Source organism: Zeugodacus cucurbitae, chromosome 3 (genome assembly GCF_028554725.1).
Source record: "Zeugodacus cucurbitae isolate PBARC_wt_2022May chromosome 3, idZeuCucr1.2, whole genome shotgun sequence".
NCBI classification, from domain to species: domain Eukaryota; kingdom Metazoa; phylum Arthropoda; class Insecta; order Diptera; family Tephritidae; genus Zeugodacus; species Zeugodacus cucurbitae.
In genome coordinates this window covers 57,624,575-57,644,030 of record NC_071668.1, presented here as the reverse complement: position 1 = coordinate 57,644,030, position 19,456 = coordinate 57,624,575, and the positions used below count along the sequence as shown (strand labels likewise).

At 35.8% G+C, this 19,456-nt stretch overlaps 2 protein-coding genes across 5 annotated transcripts; one reads left to right on the top strand and one right to left on the bottom strand.

The window, feature by feature from the left end:
• Positions 1-465: 465 nt before the first annotated feature.
• Stk11ip_0 (Serine/threonine-protein kinase 11-interacting protein) lies at positions 466-9,774 on the bottom strand. 4 transcript variants are annotated; one of them, XM_054226617.1, is made up of 12 exons: positions 9,362-9,773; positions 9,115-9,289; positions 6,690-8,024; positions 6,127-6,636; positions 5,821-5,938; positions 5,620-5,755; positions 5,187-5,316; positions 4,923-5,120; positions 4,421-4,489; positions 3,055-3,795; positions 1,452-1,907; positions 466-1,382 (listed from the first exon to the last, which is right to left on the bottom strand). In XM_054226617.1, exons 2-12 carry the CDS (start codon positions 9,203-9,205, stop codon positions 928-930), a joined length of 4,239 nt encoding a protein of 1,412 aa, XP_054082592.1. In that variant the 5' UTR covers positions 9,206-9,289; positions 9,362-9,773; the 3' UTR covers positions 466-927. The 4 variants fall into 4 exon arrangements, with proteins under 4 accessions (XP_054082592.1, XP_011190553.1, XP_054082594.1 ...); XM_011192251.3 differs by having other exon boundaries at positions 6,127-6,618; positions 9,362-9,772; XM_054226619.1 differs by lacking the exons at positions 3,055-3,795; positions 4,421-4,489 and having other exon boundaries at positions 9,362-9,774.
• Positions 9,775-10,294: 520 nt separating this feature from the next.
• Positions 10,295-16,652, top strand: LOC105217316 (dynein axonemal assembly factor 1 homolog). Its single transcript, XM_011192253.3, has 6 exons — positions 10,295-10,698; positions 10,767-11,137; positions 11,197-11,295; positions 11,367-11,431; positions 11,496-11,581; positions 12,188-16,652. Exons 1-6 carry the CDS (start codon positions 10,497-10,499, stop codon positions 16,480-16,482), a joined length of 5,118 nt encoding a protein of 1,705 aa, XP_011190555.2. The 5' UTR covers positions 10,295-10,496; the 3' UTR covers positions 16,483-16,652.
• Positions 16,653-19,456: the final 2,804 nt, after the last annotated feature.

The window sequence follows — 19,456 nt, the reverse complement described above, 5'->3', positions numbered from 1 at the left end:
AGTTTTTACTTACTTTTCCTTACGTCTTTAGATTTGTTTATACACATGGTTACTAAAAGAAATGCACCTGTGAAGGGTATATTAGCTTCGGTACAGCCGAAGTTAACGTTTTTCTTGTTTTGATATATATAATGATGACTTACAAACAACTGTTATATGAACAAAACTATGATAATCTCTTAGCAATTTTTGTTGCGAGAGTATAAAAATAGCTGACCAACGGCTGTCATTATTTGACAAAACTTTTATAATTTAATCATGTATACAAATCACCATCTTTTTCCGAACCTTTTAAAAGAAGTCAATTTGTTCGGTAATAGAAACAATTAATATTACCTTTCAAAGTTTCAAAAATTGTTGACGACAATTTTAGCTCCTCCGTTAAGGCTTGTTCATAAATGCAATAAATTATTTAAAAATAAACATTTGACATTTACTTGACAGTTGGCAGTTAAAAGCAGTTAATTTGTTTTGTTTTAAAAATAAATTTTAATTTGCAGTAAATGGAATTGAACAAAAGTGAAATAATGATAAAATAAACATAAATTTTTATAAACTTCACGCTCACTGAACATATTATATACGCGTGTGTGTAGTAGTTAGTTAAAAGGTTAACATGTATATATGTACGTACGAAGAACTAACGCTATATAATTAAATAGTTGTATATAAAATGATTTGCATTGTATATAATATAAATGTCTACATATTTGTTAAACATAATTTTCACATTTCTTCTGTTTTCGATTTAACTACTTTACATATGGCTACAACTATATCAATTCGATTTAGTTGTTATAAGACCCTTGTCAACATTTTTAGCTTTCGCTGCACCAAAACAAACATTAATCCGAATACATATATACATATAGTTACATACATACATATGCTTTAAAATTGCATTAGAAAACTTCGGTTGTTTTACGTCTACGTATTTAAGAGCGACACCCCAAAAAGTTTCTCCCATGATTGTGCAATGGCATTTAAACAACTATTGGCATTCTCTTTTGTCTCAAAAGTGCACTGCCACGTCTCACTCTGATCCTGAGTTTCGTCTAGGTAATTTATTAGAAAGCTATTAGCATCGATCAGCTCTACTTCTACAAGATTTGACATCAATTGTTTCATGCAAATCTCCAGTTCGGCGTCTGCTTCTGTCGTGGAAATCCAATCAAATTTACTCGAGCTGACGCACAGATGTGTGTCTGTAGTTAAGAGCGTACAAGTGCTCAAGTTACGCTTTGCTTGGCCACAGGTGACAGTGCATGCATTAAGTAATGCGCACATTTTCAGCTGTTCATCAGTAACAGCGTTGTTGATACGTTTCACTAACTCGTTGGTTGGTTGATATTTCAGTTCGCACTGTGACGGTAGCGAATTATCTAAGAATATATTTATAAAATTATTTAAAAATGTTTACAATATAAAATATATTATTTAATAATACTTACTCGCAAAGTACAGCAACAAACTGTCGGTGCGCAATATGTCCTGCAGCAATAGTTCAAAATTTCCCCAATCACGCAATGTAAAAGCCAAACCTAGTTTCCACGGCAACAACTGTATGCTTTCGAGCCGATCTGCTGTGACGCTCACCAGCAAGCGCAACCACTTGGCAACATCTTCATTTTCGGACGCAAATGCCTCCATTAAATAGCACTTGCATGTTGACATCACCACTATGCCGGCGCAGAGCGTTTTTGTATTGTCATTATATAGGCGGCCACGCGCCACCCATTTGAACTGTTCGTTCTCATCGAATTTCGTTTGATAGAAGTATAATTTTAGGCGATGATCTATATCGTTGAAATCCGTGTAATTAAATTTGTAGGGTTCGCACTTCTGATCGACTTGCGAATTTGATTTCCTTGAGCTGGACATGAGATTGTTGGTGGTTTGAACGAGAGCTGTGTAAGAAACAAAGAAATTAGATTTTCTCTATAATGAATTACGCTAAGTTTCTGTGCAATAAACGAGTTCTGTTAGCTATAGTTATTTAAGTGGTAAATATTGTTCCGACAGTCAGTTTTACATAACTCGAATGGACCTGGACCGTAGGAGGGTTGGGCGACCATTGCCACACCAACAAAATGACGAAAACAGAAAAACTTATAAAGTGTCACAACTAAGCCATAAATAAGGTTATAAAGGATCGCACTAGGGAGAGGGATATCTGGACGTATTTTTTTTTTTTTAAGGTGGGCGTGGACCCGCCCCTAAATAAGTTTTTGGTGAATATCTCGCAAACCAATAAAGCTATGTAAGCCAAACTTTCTGCAGCCACTTCCACCTTACGTGTTTAAAGATGTGGCGTCGCCCACATATGGGTCAAAAACCATATCTCAGGAACTACTCGACTAATTTCAATGAAATTTGGTATATATATGTTTCTTGACACCCTGATCACACGGATGGAATATAGCGAAATCGGTTCACAACCACGCCTACTTCCCATACAACTGAATTTTGAATTCCATCTGATTCCTTCAGTTTAAAATATATAAATTAGGAACCAATGAAGATGGGGAATAAAACTTTACACAAATACTGTATTTGAGCTGTGACGTCACTTGTGGAAAAATTGTGGAGATCCGACTATAACTTTTCAAGGTCACTGATATCGAACAGTGCCTCATTTTCTTCTAATAGTGTGTCTCTGTACCAAAAATGGTAAACATCACGGTGGGCTTTATACCTTATATATCAGTTAATAAGTGAAATATCTTAGCAAAATTAAGTGAGCATATATTCCTGAATATAGTGTACCTTGGAGGTGAAAATGAGTGAAATAGGTTCAGAAATTACCTCAGCTCTTATATACTATATTCGTTATTCTATTCGACTTTATGCCGAATATATGTGTTGCACAGTTACTTTTTTGAAGACGCAGACGGACATGCAGATATTACTAAATTAGTTGTTTCAGTCTGATACTTTTGGAGTGTGCATGCATTCACAGACATTAACCGATAACATTGCGAGCAAGCGAGTTCCGCGAGAGTACCCCCATTTATAGTATATCAGGTGTATTTAAGGAACAGCATTTGCACTCACCACCAAACATGGATGATACTTTGCTGCTTTCTTCCTTTTTTATTGCCTGTGTACTACTTTGTGCATTTGTTGAACCATTTGCTGGTTTCGTTTGTGTTATTATTGGCTCTGGTGAGTGTGATGCAAAACTTTCAGCTGCCAGCAGGTTTCTAAGGATTGCCTGCTCTGCACTTTTTGATAACAGCTCATCGGATGAGGATGTCTTTTGCAAAAGTTCCTGTTGTTGTTGTTGTTCATAAGCGGTACACACACTATCGGTAACCGAACCGGATGAGCTGCTTTCGATAAGTTGAACTTGAGCTGTATTAGCAAGAGTGGAAGCAAACGTTTGTGGAGTAGCAGTGTTGCTGCTTGTCGTTACTGGTGTTGCTTTCGCTGTCGTAGCTGTTGTGATTTTTCCATGATCCAATTGATTTTCAAGCATTGCTGCTCTAGCAGCATTACCAAATTCACGTTCAATAAAGCTTTGCGTATAACTGAGGTCATAATTCTCCGCCAGCGGTGACATCTGTTGCGTTAGGCGTCGTTCCTCAGATGCCTTACGACTGGTGTGTTGATCCAAAACCTCAATACTGGATTGACTTGGATTGGAAATGATATCGACATCGCTGCTTTCGCCGGTGAACTCCTGTTGACGTTCCGTATTGGTGCTGCCCACAACCGATTGATTAGAATCGAAGGAGTTTTGTGAGTTGGTAATTTTCGAGCAGGACGAGGATTCGTTAAGTGAATTAGCAGAGCCTTTATGGTTGTTGGTTGGTTTAATCGAGTTGTTGCAGGTTGGGTTGTGAAAATAGAAAGGTACATTTGTAGTTGCTAATTTTTTTAGCGAAAAATTTATAAAATTAAAATGCAACAATTGAATTGCGTATGTGTACCCTGCACCCAAGCTGTTATGAGGATTTTTGTTATTGTGGTTAATTTTGTGGCGTTAAATGATTTCTTGTTTGCACTGAGTCCCAAATGTATACTAATTTTTAATTTTTGATTTACACAATTTAATTTATATTTTACACTACGAGATATTTGTTATAGTTAAATATGTATGTACATATATGTAAAATGCTTTCTTTTCTAACTGGCTGTTGCGACTAGTCAAAAATAATATATCTTTGCTTCTATTTATTTGTGAAATCATGAAGAATTTTGCCTACAGTTTGTCTGCAGTTTGGGCACAGGGTGTCAGAATGTATAACAATTTTTGTGAAAATACTTTCAAGTAGCATTGATTGGGATTGATCGAATATTATTTTTAGCATTGAAAATATTTGTTCAAACTAAAATTTGCAGAAAATTTTGCGTAATCAATGCTGCTTTTGCTAATATTTGTTTTTTTTTTTTAATTTCAATTAAAAATGATATTAACTTTTTAGCCCTTGTAGTGGATTCCTATGCTTTGTTGGGTTAATTGCAGTAAGCCTGGTTGATCCTTTAACTTTAGCAATGCAGTTTTTTTATATGTTGTAGTTTAATAATTTGATAAAATTGTGTTACAAAAACAGTACACAAGATAATTAGATGTTAGTTGAGTGGATATTTTTTTTTTGGTTTGTTTGCATCGTAGTAGAGCATGCAAATGAAGAAAAGAAATAAAATTATTATAGCATTGTATATGTATACTGAATAATAATTATATTATAATTAAAACTAAAAACTAAACATTTACAAATGATAACAAACATATACAAACATACATACATATGCACATTTGGAAAACACAATGCACCAAATAGTTATTTTTTTAGTTTTTGGTTTCGGAAAGAACAATTTTGTGGCAAATTAAAAAATAGCTAGCACCAAAATAAATAATATGACAACATTCTCGTATTAATACGTGTGAGAAACTAATGCACGCTCTGTGCACTTACCAATACTATTTGTGTCTATTGCAACATCAATACTCGCCGTGACACCTGTAGTTGCTTTCGGCGGTGTGTTTGTGTAGAGCGGTGTTTCCTCGACGATAGCTGCGGGCGATAGTTTTTCGGTAGCTGGTTCAATTGTCGGTTTGGGGATGTCATGTATTTCAGCAACAAAGCTGCTCTTGCAGTCGGGACAATGAATCGCTACATTGAGGCGAAAACATTTGTATTTAAATGTATGTCTGTGTGTGTATAAAATAAACAACTCACCCTGATTCTGCGGCTTATATTTAGTTTCCACTGCGAATTGACAAGTGCAATTTACACAACGGTAGACGGTTTGATTCATTTCGGTGAGATCACGCTGGGAGAGTATGTCGCGCAATTTGCGTTCCAGTTCCTAGAGAGGTTAAAGAGTTCAAATTATAATAGTATGCTGGATTTACTATAAATGTATTTCTATTTTAAGCTTTCGAAAAATGTACTAACTCGATTCTTATCAAATATTATTTATAGCACAGAAAAATAGCGACAATTTATTTACGATTTATTATCACACTAAGTTTTTTTAGTGATTTTGTATTATAGAAGCAAGCTGAGTACAATAACAGTGATATGTTTTAGAATATTCTTATTAGACCTAATACAAACAAATCTTATAAGTTCAAGTATTTGACTATAGTTATAAAATATTTAATTTTACCTGACATAAGCCGTCCTCAACGGTGTAGATACGTTCCTTTTTATCCGCTTTGATTGTATCAAAATTTATACGTATCGTATTTGATTTTATGCGATCACAGGATTCTAATATTTTCAAGCTCCACTTGGTTATGGTTCTGAAATGCGAACACAATATTTTTAATATACACAAATATTAATAAAAAAAATGTTAGTAACTTACTTTTGCGTTAAGGTATCACGTACACGCAAATAATTCTCTGATATGGTTAAGAATACGGCCTCATTGCGTGGCATAGTGTAAACTATGTAGGTTACTTCATCGTCCTCGGGCTCAGAGACTGAAAAGAAAAATTTTATATTTTTTTGGAATGTAGAAAATTTTGAAAATTTATAAAAAAAAGAAAGAATAATATTAAAATATAAATTTTGAGATAAAAATGTTTTTCAATTAACCTCAAACCCTATAAAAGCTTTTACCAAAAAAAAATAAAAATAAAAAAATCGTAAATTATTGCACTATACATACCATCGGATTCTTCAATTGTTGCATTTGCATAGACATTTTTCAAATGTGGCGGCTCATCATCAATTTCGACCTCAGTCTCAGCATCATCACTCATATTTGCTTGCTCCAAAGCAGAACTCAAAGAGTCAGCTGCCGTTTGCATTAATGTGTTATCCGAATCATTTACAGTTCTATAAAAAGTCTGATTTTCGTTTGTGTACGAGTTGGTGCTGTTCATACTTTGGTACATTGTTGCATCATTGTTGTCATTAGCGCCATTTGCTTTGATTGGTGAGGCGTGTAACTCCAATTTGGACACTTCACCACTTAAACGACTCTCATAAAGCGGTGTTGATGAACGCAATGTGCTGTCGTACGTTGCATTGTTATCGTATTGCGTTTGCGACGTGGGGCGTGAAGACGCAAGCGCTGACTCCGAAAGTTCACCCAAGAAATCATCGAGCTGTTGCCGGGAAGTATTTGTTGCTGCTGTGTTACTTTTAGTTTCCATACCTGTAAATGAAGAATATTCTTATTTCAACATTTTTTATGTAATTTTCATAGTTGTTGATATATGTATGTACCTAAAGCACTTTGTATCATTTCCGCATTGCCGGATTGCAACCAATTGACACCATATTTCTCGCGCAGGTTCTCAATTTGCTTCTTCGCCTCCAAATGTTGTGTGTCTTGCTCTGATATGTCTACTTTTTCCAGCGCAACTTTAACCGGTTTTAATTTTTCGGCCAACATGGCCTCATCGCGTTCGTCCGTTGTCTGCGGCAACGCGCCTTCATCTTCAATGATATCGACTGTGCGTGTTTTAGACGATGACTTTCGCATACCATTAGCTGCTTTAACACTGTTCGTAGAACTAACATTAAATTTGAAGGAACTCAATGAACCCACACTGGATGAGGGTGTGTGTGTTGAAGATGGCACACGACTGCTGTTAATGGAAGTAGAAGATGATCTCTGCGCATAGCGATTGAGCGCACCGACATGACGCAGTTGTTGGCTGCCCGTCACAGACTTTTCGCTCTTCGAAAGCGGTTCCAAGTCTAATAAGAATTTCACAGTGGCGGTGTTTTTGTGCAGAAACTGTGCGGTGGCCAGCCGGTGCTTGGGATGACAACACAATGCATTGCCATACAGATTTAGATAGTTTAATGTGATCAGCGCGCTGAGTGGCAACAAACACGAATGATCAAGCAAACAATTGTCAGATAGATCTAAATCGGTGAGTGCTTCCAATTTCGCAATACCCATGAGATCCTCAACAAAATTATTGCTCATATTCAATGATTGCAGTCGCTTGTAGGCCTCTAAATGAAATTGTGGCACACATTGCAAGCAATTGTAACTTAAATCCAAAGTTTTTAAATGCGGCAACCATTTGACGGCCTCTACGCTACGCAATTTATTATGCCGCAAGTTAAGATGTTGTAAGAATTGTGCGAATTCTAATGCGGCATCAACGCGTTGCAAATTATTGTAACTAAAATCGGCGATTTTCAACTCATTCCACACAAAGCCATTAGAGTTGTCGCCACCGCAACGCGTTATAATGTCTTCAACACTCGTCAGGCTCTTCACACAGATAAGCTGTTGCAATTGCGCACGTAATCGTTGTATGCCGACCACTTGTCGTACACTTGTCTTCTGCACTTCGAGCCGCCGTAACGCACGGAATTTGCTGATATCAATTGTGCCGTCAAAGTATTCATCTGTAGCATAGTGTACAATGCAAAGTAATGGGGTTTTCTGTACAAAATCATAAATAAGCTGTAAATCCGTGAAAACAGGCGATCTCGAATTGACCGTCTTGGCAACTTGGAAGGTCTGCGGTGAAGTACCGATTTCGGCTGCGCCATCTGTGATTAGTGTAAATGAGTCATTTAATGCGCGTAGCAGTGAACCTGTAAGAAATAGCACACATATGTAATTGTAAATTCTTAGAAAATCATTAAGGCATTGCATGATAGGTTACAGAAGCTATAGTAACTGATAACGCACGCGTTAATGTGCTGCTTTTGAGCTTGCACTACTTTAGTGCCTAGTATAATAGCGCAGAAGACAATAGTAAAAACAAAACAAAATAACAACTAATCATAATCAGCGCACATTTAATGTATATACAAATATACTTGTAAAATTGTAATTTTGCTGTTCTAAATACAAATTGCGACACAAAAGCACAATTAAATCAAAGTGTATTCAACAAAGTGAACTAAGTATATGACATTTAATTTTTTTTACCCAAATTTGACATGTTTGTTGCCATTGATTTAACTCTTACATTTATTCAAAAATTCAAATTTTGAAATTCAAAAGTAAACAAATTTCAAACCAAAAAAAAATATTTTTTAAATGAATAAAAGAAAGTGCCGAATACTTTCTGATTATGCAAAACAACTCATGGAAGCAATTTACTAATGTTTTGTGCTCCAACTGACAAATTGCAAACAATTTTATCAATATATATTATATTGTTCAAGATAAAAAAGACGGGTTAATGTAAATAAATACATGAATTGTTTACTATTTTATTGTCAAAAACGGGTGTGTCAAATACTTAGTTCACTTTGTTGAATACACTTTGAATTAAATGAATGTAAATATTTGTTAATGGAAATGTAGCTATGTAAATAGTTTAATCGAATTCAATAGGCCAAACCCGAAAATATTTTGCTAGCTGCTAAATTGTTTATTTTTATTTAAAATACATTCACAGCTTTCTTTTGTTATTGTTTTTTTTTTTTTTAATTACACTTGGAAATACACTAACATATGTTTGCCTAAAAATAAACTGTCAAATTGTGTTGCTAAAAATAAATCAAAACAATGCAACAGATGGAACAATTAATTAAGAAAATAAATTAAAAAGCAAAACATTGGAAAATTAACATTTGTTGCAATGGCAAATAATGACGGCTAAGTAAAATGAATCATATCCGTAATAAAGATATAAATTGTTTGCATTAAATCACTTGAAATTTAGTCTAATACCTGATAGTGTCAGCGAGAACTCTGAACTTAAAATTTTATCACCATTTTTTCGTAACAAATTTGCCAGTTCAGTTATTTTTTGTGGATCCATTTTTTCTTATTTGCAGCATAAGTAACGTCACTAAATATATAACATTAGTTACAAATCCCGCTGGCGTCGTGGTTCTTTGTTCGTCTGAAATTTTAAGAATATTACACGTTATATTACACGGAATTACATATGTATACGTATGTATGTATTATTTACCTATTTTCGAATTGTTATTACACTTCTACTGCCGCAACTGCACCACTGCGCTAATGTTAATTAAAGCGACATAGAATAACACAGTCACATATATTTATTATGGGAAAGATAAAACGTAGATGGCTATATTAATGACCATGGAAGAATTACGTATACAACAACAACGGGAAAACGTTGGCAATGACCACAAAAACATTACAATTAATTTGCTATTTCGCAGCACTGTTAAATTTTTGCACTTTTTGTCGTTTTTATGCACTCAAGTGATAGCATATTTCTTAATTACTTATAAATTTATTATTGTTTCCGTTGTAAAATGATATTAATAAAGCTTAGTGCCTTTGCTGGTTTAACATTTTTACGTCTATGTAGTATTAATAAAAAGTTGTTTTTATTTTATGCTTTCGTTTTGTTTGCTGTCTTATGTGTTGCTTCGTTGACAGCTGTCAAGTCTTGGAAACAGCTGTTCGATTGTAGGGTTGCATTTAAGAATTTAATGGGTTGCATGTGAGCAGTAGACGAGTATTTAAGAATAATAACATAAAAAAGTATTCGTACAAAATATGTTTATTTCTCATTTTGGTTCTCTGCTGTAATTAATTTATTTTTGAATGGTTTATAGCATTTGCAATAAAATAATATAATAAAAAAGGATTCCACGTCATCTTACGACAGACAATACCTTTCAACAAGATCTCTATCATTCTATTCAATTCTATAAATATGTGTATATGTTAGTATGGGAGATATGCAACTTCAGGGAATATTGAAGGTGTTGCGACCAGAAAGTATACTAATTACAACAACTTCACCATATTAATATTATTATTTGAGTTACTCACCATACCGAACGTTGTTTTAGCGCCTTGCAACTGTTGCCAACAACAACTTTGTATAATCAATATTCTCACTTATACTTCAATATTTCGTATTCGTATTTGAATAGAAATTCAAAGTGTAGTTTTTATTATGTCAAAGGCGGAAAATATTTTAAATATTTTAATATAAAAAAGAGAATATAAAATTAAAGCAAAAACGTAAATATTATAACAAAAGAAACTCTTATAAACGAGATAATCAAACTTAAGCGTTTCGAAAATATACATAACCAAACCGGAACTACATAAAAAAAGTTATGGAACGCTATTATGTCGGCGGTGATAGAAGTGACAGAGGTTCCCAATTATACAACAACAACAACAACAACAGCAATAATAATAGAACCGAGATCACTGGTTTGACACGCATTACTAAGAAACGCCTAAAAGAGCTCTGCAAAAAGGATAAACTCTATCAAACGCCGGCGCTAAATGATGTACTCTATCTGCACTATCAAGGTGAGCTTTATCAAGATTATGGCGACTTGAGGAATATGTATGTGTATTTATGAGTTTTTGTCCCACAGGCATCGATTGCATTGAGTGCTTGGAGGATTACACCGGCCTCAAATGTCTTTGGTTGGAATGTAATGCCATATCTGAGATACAGGGACTGGACAACCAGAAACAACTGAAGTGCCTATTCTTACAAAGTAATTTGATCAAACGTATTGAGAATTTGGAAAACTGTCCAGAATTAGATACGTTAAATTTGGCTTCAAATCATATACGAAAAATCGAGAATTGTGGTTTTGAAGTGTTGCCAGTTTTGAGTACTTTAAATTTGTCTTCGAATTATTTAAAAGACTTTGATGGCCTTAAAGATTTGGAAAATTGTAAAACGCTTTCAGTGTTGGACTTGTCGAATAATCGCATCGATGATATCTTGGTGGTGAAGGTGAGCAAATACCGACAAAGATTTCGTAGAATTTCTAATATTTTCTCAAATAACCGTAGATTTTCGCAAAAATGCCGCAATTACGCGTGTTGGTGCTGCAAGGCAATCCAGTGGTATCTAAACTGCCGCAGTACCGTAAGACCCTAATATTGGAATGCGTAAGAAGCCGCCTATATCCAAGTTGTACTCAAATTTCATCACATTTAATTTTCGCATTTGTTTTTTTTAGAAAGAACTGACTTATCTCGATAGTCGTCCTGTATTTCCGAAAGATCGCGCTTGTGCCGAAGCTTGGTTGGTTTCTACAATTGCGTCTAAAATATTTTCAAATAAATTATTTTGTTCTCAATCTTTGTAGGAAAAGTGGTGGCTACGAAGGTGAACGCAAAGAAAATGAACGTTGGAATCGTATGGAACGTAAGAAGATACGTGACAGCGTTAATGGTATGTTTAAATTCAAGAACGAAATATGGCCTAATTTGTTTTATGAAAGTATGGAGTCCTCATGTTTAGGGACCATTTTTCAAAGCGACTCGAAATTGGGTATTCCTAACATACATAGGTCATTTCGAAACTTAAGTCTTTGCAGATCAAGGTTTAACCTAAGATAGGCTTAACCCTAGATGGAATTCGAAAATTAAAAATAAAAGTTTCTTCTATTAGAAAGTCATATACATAGTTCCAGTTTCATATCAAAGTCAAGAAGAATTGAAGAGGACTTGAGCGGAATATTGTAGGTATTCATAACTCTAAAATTATGTTAAGTTTTTGGAAAAGTATTTATAGAAGAGTCCACTACGATCGCAGTAGATTTTAAGGAAAGCGAGAGTGCAATTTTTCAAACATCCTTTTAGAATTTTCAAGAATAAACCAGAGACCAAATCGTATCTCCTTTCTAAATTGGGCATATCAGAGATGAAGAGCTCTAGAATACTGTAACATTGTAGTAGTTGTAGAGAAAAATATTGAACAAATATCAGTATATAATTCTAAAATTGCTTCAAATCCCCGATGGTAATTTCTCAAATAATAATTACAATTTACTTATAGCCACAATTCGCATGCGCAATAGACATAAGCCACCAGATCAACAAGATGCACTATTTAATTCATCTGATTCCGATGAAGAATCAATGGAAGTGAAGCGCCATCGACAGGCTGAAGTCGATGCTGGTATCAATATGGAATTGGGTATATGGGAAGAGGTTGTGAATGAAGATAGCAAATCGGAGACAGCTTCATCCGACTTAAATGTTAGCTCATCAACATCGGTACTAAGCACTACAGACTCAAACGCTAATATTTCAGCGGACTCCAAGTCGCTGGAGTTGCATGCAAATCTAGATAAAGAAGAAACGAAAATTATGAACGATGCTCCCATTACAAAATCGCAAGCTTTGGAAATAACAAATGATGGTAATATGGGAAATGTATTGAAAATTTGTAATACAGATGCGTTGAACGAGAAAGATGAGGCAATAGCGGACGATAGCAAGGAAGCAGGTGTTGGACAGAAGCGTGTATTTATTGAAGAAATAGCGGTTAATGTGGATGACACTGCCGAAATTACAAGTGGTGTAATAGAACGGCTGCTAGACAATGAGATATTACCGTCGGTTGTGCAGAAAACCGGAACTTCATATAGGCGTATGCCAATACAAAATCTCTCCGACTCCGATGACGCTTGTAAAGATGAGTACAATGCTACTGTGGATGCTATTTCTAAGATAACAATGAATGATCTCTCAACCCATTCACCGAAAAAACGTATCAAATTACAAATAGCGGTGGATGAGACTTTGGAAATGATGGATATTGAAGAAGAGCCACAAATTGCAATTCAAAAGAGTTTAGAGTTGGAGTTAGAAGACGAGGAGCAGCAAGGTTGTGAAGCCGTTGAGAAAATTGTGGGCGAAATATGTCCAACCACAGAGAATAATGAGAAAACAGCTGAACAATTAAAGTACGAACAGGAATGTGAAGAAGTCAACCAAAAAGTAGTTGAGGACTTTGAAGAGCTTTCAACTCATATGGATAACTTTTTCGTGGAAATGAAGAGAGATAAAGTGGTGGTTGAGAAGACCGTGCTCTGTAGAGAATCCTCACCTGAAAAATTGTTTGCCTCTGTGGTCGAACATGTGGCGCAAGTGGAAGTACTTTCAGAAAGCCAAACAACGGCTGAGGAAAGAGAGCCAGAGGAAGGTAGCAGCAGCAGTAACGATGTGCCGCCCGAAGCCAGCCGAGCCGATAAAGTTGATATCTTGAGTGCTAAAGCGCTGAAAGCGGAAGCATGGGACAGTGATGTACCAGGGGATCACGTAGATACCTCAGTATTAGAAACCGATACGCTTAACACTAAGAATGAGGAAACGGAGGCAAAACACGAACCTCAAAATAATGATGTTGCTACGGCACCGAACTTTGATAGGCAGCAAGGAAAAGCTTTATCGACTTTCGAACGCGAAGAAAGGGAACTACGAGAATTACTACAAAAACTTGAAGATGAAAATGAACAGTTGTATAAAATTAACAACGCATACCGACAAGCGCTTGAAAAAGACATACGTGAAGAGATAAAATATAAAGACAGTGAAAGCAGTGAAAATACTAACAAAATATGCGCTGAAATAATACAAGATCTACTCGATGAGTTGGCCTTATTGAAGCAGGGCACCGTAGAGCACCCAACAAGGCCGAAGAGCTATGAATTTGGTGAAATTGAATCGGACGAAGAATACAGTTACTCAGATCCACCAAAACCGTCTGAGCCACCAGTGCGCAGCATACGCGAGGTGTTGGATTCCTTCAACCAACTGTTACAGGAGATAGCGCGCAAGAATAAGGATGAGCAAGAATGCGCAGAGCGTGAAAGCCGCGAAGCAGTACAAAACAAATTTGCGACCACCGAAGCACAAAAAGCTGCCAGTTTACAGAGTCTTTTGAAGTCGCCCAATTTACGTGATTTCAATGGCGATACCAGTGAGTTGTTGGATCAACAAATAGCTGCTGAGAAGAAACGCGAGAAAGCGCGTGTGCGCAAATTAGTGGATCGTGTTTATGCACAAAAAGATAAGTACAACGACACGCTTGAAGTTGTGGACGGTAAATTGGTGGTGGTGAAGAAAGATACTGGCGAGATCGAAGCTTTGCCGGAAAGCAAAATGAATTACAGTGATACTGACGATTCGGACTACTACGAATCGGCGAATTCAGATAATGAGGGTGGCACTGTGTCAACGCGACTTTGGGATGCAAAGGTGCGCAGAGAAGAGAGCGGCGTTGGTAGTTTCAAATTACCATATCGACCTACCGAACGCATACCTGCCATACAATTGATACAGAAAGCAAATGCATTGAAGGAAAAGCAGGATGCAGAACGTGACGCTGCTGAAGAAGAGGAAAATGAGCAATTCTGCTCGTTGGAATCGACGAAACCTGCATGTTTCCATGATATCGATGACGAATTCATTGACAAAATGGACTTTGACAAGGCGGCACTTGAAAAGCCAAGTGAAGATGTTGTGGTGGAATGTTCACGCAGCTATACCGAGCTCAAGCAGATCATTAAGCAAGATAAGGAAGCACTGAATTTGACAGACGATGAAAATGATATTTTGCACAGAATAGTGGTACGTGTGGAGCAAAATAAGGACAAGCAAACAACTGATACACTTACTGAGGAAGAAAATGAGCTACTGCATAAGATGGTGCAACGTACAAAGGAGAGAGAAAAAGAAAAACAGGAGACACGACGTTTAGAAGAAGAGGCACGCGAAAGCAAAGTTAAGCCGACGCTTTCAAAACAGACTATGAAAATTATGGAACTAAGTGGCGACACACGTGAAGCTGACCAGCATAATGAAGGCAATGGCGGTAATGCTATGAATATCAAGCAATTGGACGCCGAATTTCCAATACCGCGTGTCTTCAGAGATATGCTAGATGAAACAGATATGAGTAAGATGGCGCACAAATTTAATGAGGATGCTGAGCCTAAGCCTGAATTGACGGTCCTATATAGCAAACCAACCAAAGAGCCTGCCACGGCGCAACCCAAAGCGCAAAAATGTGGACTTTTCAAGAATCCACTTGAACTTACACGTGGCGGTATAGCATTGACGCAGCAATGTGACGAAGAAGAATTTCACGAATTAGATACAAGTTACGAGGATGTATTACCAGCAACAGATGAACAAGATGTGGATGTGTCGGATGCGTTAGATGTGTGTGAAGAATTAGTACCAGAGCCAGAACCGGTAGCAATATACCAAGACATGTATGAAGAAACTTCAAAAACACAAGTGGAGCACATTAAAGTTACACCAGAGTTGCACGAGAAGTGTGAAAGCCTCAGAGATGTAGCGGTTAGCGTGCTGAAATTCGATGGTAGTAATTATGAGGAATACGGCATTGATCAAGAGACAGCACGTGGAGTTGTGGCATATGAGAAAATGTTGAATTTCGGTGTGGTTGAGACCGAAGAAGAATTTCTAGATGCGCCAATGGGAGAGGAGGAAATGGTGAAAAGCGTAACCGAAGCGCTGCAAAAGAATGAGTTGAAAGAGGTCAAAGAAGCACAAGTCGAGGAGAACAAGCTTACTAAAGCAAACGTGGAGAATGTGAAGATAGATATGGAAGCGGGAGATGCAATAAACGAGCTCAAAGCACCAAATGAACAAGAGCAGACCAATATGTATGAGACAAGAGAAGCGACTGTTATTGCTGAGGAGCAGACCAGCGTACTTAAGTTAGAGAATTCGAAAGAAAATACCAATGCTAGCGTTGGAGATGAGTCTAAAAATGTTGATCTCTTCGATTTGGAGGAAATGACTAAAGAGAATATGAGAAAATTAGATAATCTTGAAAATGAAATCACAAATTATTTATATCAATTCGCGGATCATATACAGCGTCAAGTGGGTGACAATCAATTAACAGTTGACACAGAGTTGTCAGATGTCTCCGATGAATATAAAGACTTTCCTGTAGGCGATAGTAAAATAGGGGGAGAAATTGATTATGACAACACAGTACTCGAGAACACACAAACCAGTGAAACTACTACTACCGGCCAACAACAAATAGACACAACGTATAAAACTGAAGAACCTAACAACAAACCCACCGCTAATGACACCGAGAAATCGCGCAGTCTTGCGAATCTACTCAAATCACCAATCCTAAAACAATTCAACGATGATACCAACGAAAGCTTGGACGCTCAGATACAGGCCGCTCAGCGCAATGATTTCGAGTTGATTGAATGCAGTCTCGAAGTTATTGGCGATGACGATGAAGTGGTCAAAGAAATCTCAGTTAATGCTGAGATTACATACGATTCTTAAACAGATATAGAAATCACACCAAATTTATGTATATTTTTTATAAAACACACGTTTTTTCAAGTCCTAATTATTCACTTGTATATGTATGTAGAAGTATATGTGATCCATGTAAGTGCTGCATGTAACGGGATTTCACCAAATATACGAGTATATATGTACATAAATTAAAGAATGATTTTGCAATTTCATTTCATTGCCATGTGCAATTGATGATGTTTTGACTAACGTCAAAAGGGGAACTCGTGTACACTCGGAAATCAAAACAAAATAAAACAAAGCTACCTTATCAGTTGGCTAATTTGGTCTATTGAACTTTTGTTCTATAAACTTTATGTCTATAAAAAATATGAAAACCGGTTTGAAAAATATATGTGTACCGGCGAAAACTGGTTCTGATACAATCGACTACTAAGTATACCGGATTATTGTCATTATAAATAACATCAAATAGAAGAAAAAACAAGCAAACAGGCGATGTAATCGTGCTTAGTTAATAAGTTTCAGTATTTCTTATCAGAAAATAAACAATTTTTTTGTCGCATTTAATGTGTGCTAAAAACGCCGCGCAAACCGGTTTGAACTGGTTGACTTGAAACACTTGAGTGGTTCGCCGTTTGTGCGCTAACAAAGGGTCTTGAGGTTATCCGCACTTCAAAAGACATAGATGTAATACACAAACTGTACTTGAAGCACAAGAGCTGTTTAATAAATATACATAAATGCTCTATTGGTAGGAAGTTGTCAGCTGACAATAAGTTGCGGTATTGAAATTTAATTCCCCCTAAACGGTATCAGTGTTTGTATGCGTTCTGTCTGTTGTCAAGTGGGTACGTCAAAGTAGAAAGCTCAAAACAAAATAGGTACATAAATAATAATGAAAATAAATCTAAAAATAATAAAAATTGAAAAATAAAAACATGTACATATATGTGCCTTAAATCACGGCTTAAAATTCATTCAACGAAGATTCAAGCCGGTGCTTGTATATATTTTTAAATGTATAGTTCATCTCTTACGTGTGACCTATACCAACAATTTATGCGGGCACAGCTGGACTAAAAATACTCGCACTCACTTGTTTGTGATGAATTTCACCATCAGTGACGTTTACTCATAAATATATAAGAATATACGTATACATATGTACTTACATTATTATATATATTATATATTTGTTCAATTTTTGTTGATAAGCAATTTTTGAGTATTTGAAATGAAAATAATACGAATAATAATATTATTTTATTCCGGCGTTTTTTATTTTTTTATTATTAATAATAATTTTTAAATGTTTTGGTGTTCGCGAACTTTCTTGCATTAATTATGTTGAGCTTATTTTTTATATAATTAATCCATAGCATGCATACACCGAATACTTATCTCGCGATATCATTTCTTTAAGCATTTCAATACACGTTTTCGATAGCGCAAGACAAGCAATCGTACATGGTGGTGGCAAAACACTCAAACAGTGGATTGCAGAACGATTTGTAATTGGTGAAGATCTAGACAACAAAGACGTATTCGGCCATGGCAGAGCGCAAGAAGAGTATTGATAAGTAATGAAAGTAGATAAAGTAATACTAAAGCACTTTTGACTAAAATCATAACAAGTTAAACAAATTGTTATCAAGTGGGCGTGGCACCAACTTCCATTAATTTTTATGTATATACGTACATATATACATAATTCTGAAGTTACTGTTGCATAACATAATGTTGTCTTATCATAATTAGAATGGAAATGATCGTATATATTTGATTCGATTTTGCATTAAATTACTCTCTTTAAATTATTATCATTTAAATCATTAACGGTTTAGGTGAATTTTTCAGAGTACATTTTTTTTGTGTTATTATATAGTGCAATATGTTTAAAATATTATCCAAAAATATCAAAACAATCCGAGTAATATTCTATACCCTTTGGAAGGTAAACTCAATTTTTTAAGACGGTGGACACGATTTCTCGAAAAGTTATGAAGCGAATTTGTTGAAATGTTGCACACGTTTTTCAAATATCATTATCTAGTTAATGAATGAAGGATTTTTTTTATTTTTATTACAACTTTTTTTTGAGCCAACATATGGCGAAAATTAAAAAAAAAGTGAGTTTTATGGTTAAAATTCTCTCAAAAATTCAAAATTCAATATTTCCTTTTTGGCTCATTGTTTTTAGATAAACCAATCATGAGTTATGATGTTCACCGCAAGGCCTTTTTTTGGACACATTAGGGGTGATGAGATACCAACGGCTGAGTTTGCGGAATTTGTAAATTAAAATTTCACCAATTTGACGTATACATTGATATGCTGATTTTTTAAATGAAATGTATGATTTTATATATTAAAAAAAATTTAAAAATTGAGGTGTCGTAACCTTGTTTCAAAAATGAGTGAAATCAATTCATATTTTCTATTAGTCACCATATGATTTCCGTTGTATCTGATGCCCTTAATTTAATTTATTTATTACAATTTCCACAACAACTGGTTCAATGTTACCGGAATTTATTTGCATTTATTTGTGGACTGTGTCAAGGGCTGTTACCGACAATCTAAACTTATTTGGATCGGTAAATTTAAAATTTAGTTGTTCATCACTGAAGCAACTTTTTGCAGCTTCATATCCTTTCACTTCGAGCTGGCATTGAGTCCAACTCAAGGCCTGAGGAAATTATCTGCTGTGTACGCGCTAAGAAGCTTCATTCAAATTCCACTTCGGTTAGGTGTAATTAATGCAATGGATGGAGCCATCTGAAGACCTGTTGAGGTCTTAAAAACCACAGGGAGTGGACTTCACGTTACTTTCATCCTTGTTGTCAACGCACAACTGCGACTACAGCCTTGACGCCAATGCAATTTGAACCAATTATAAGCAATGCGCCGCTAGATCACTCCTATTGTACGTCGGTGACATTGAACAATACGCTTTGAACGCAGAAATGTCTTAAACGCCATTTACAGTGGAGTT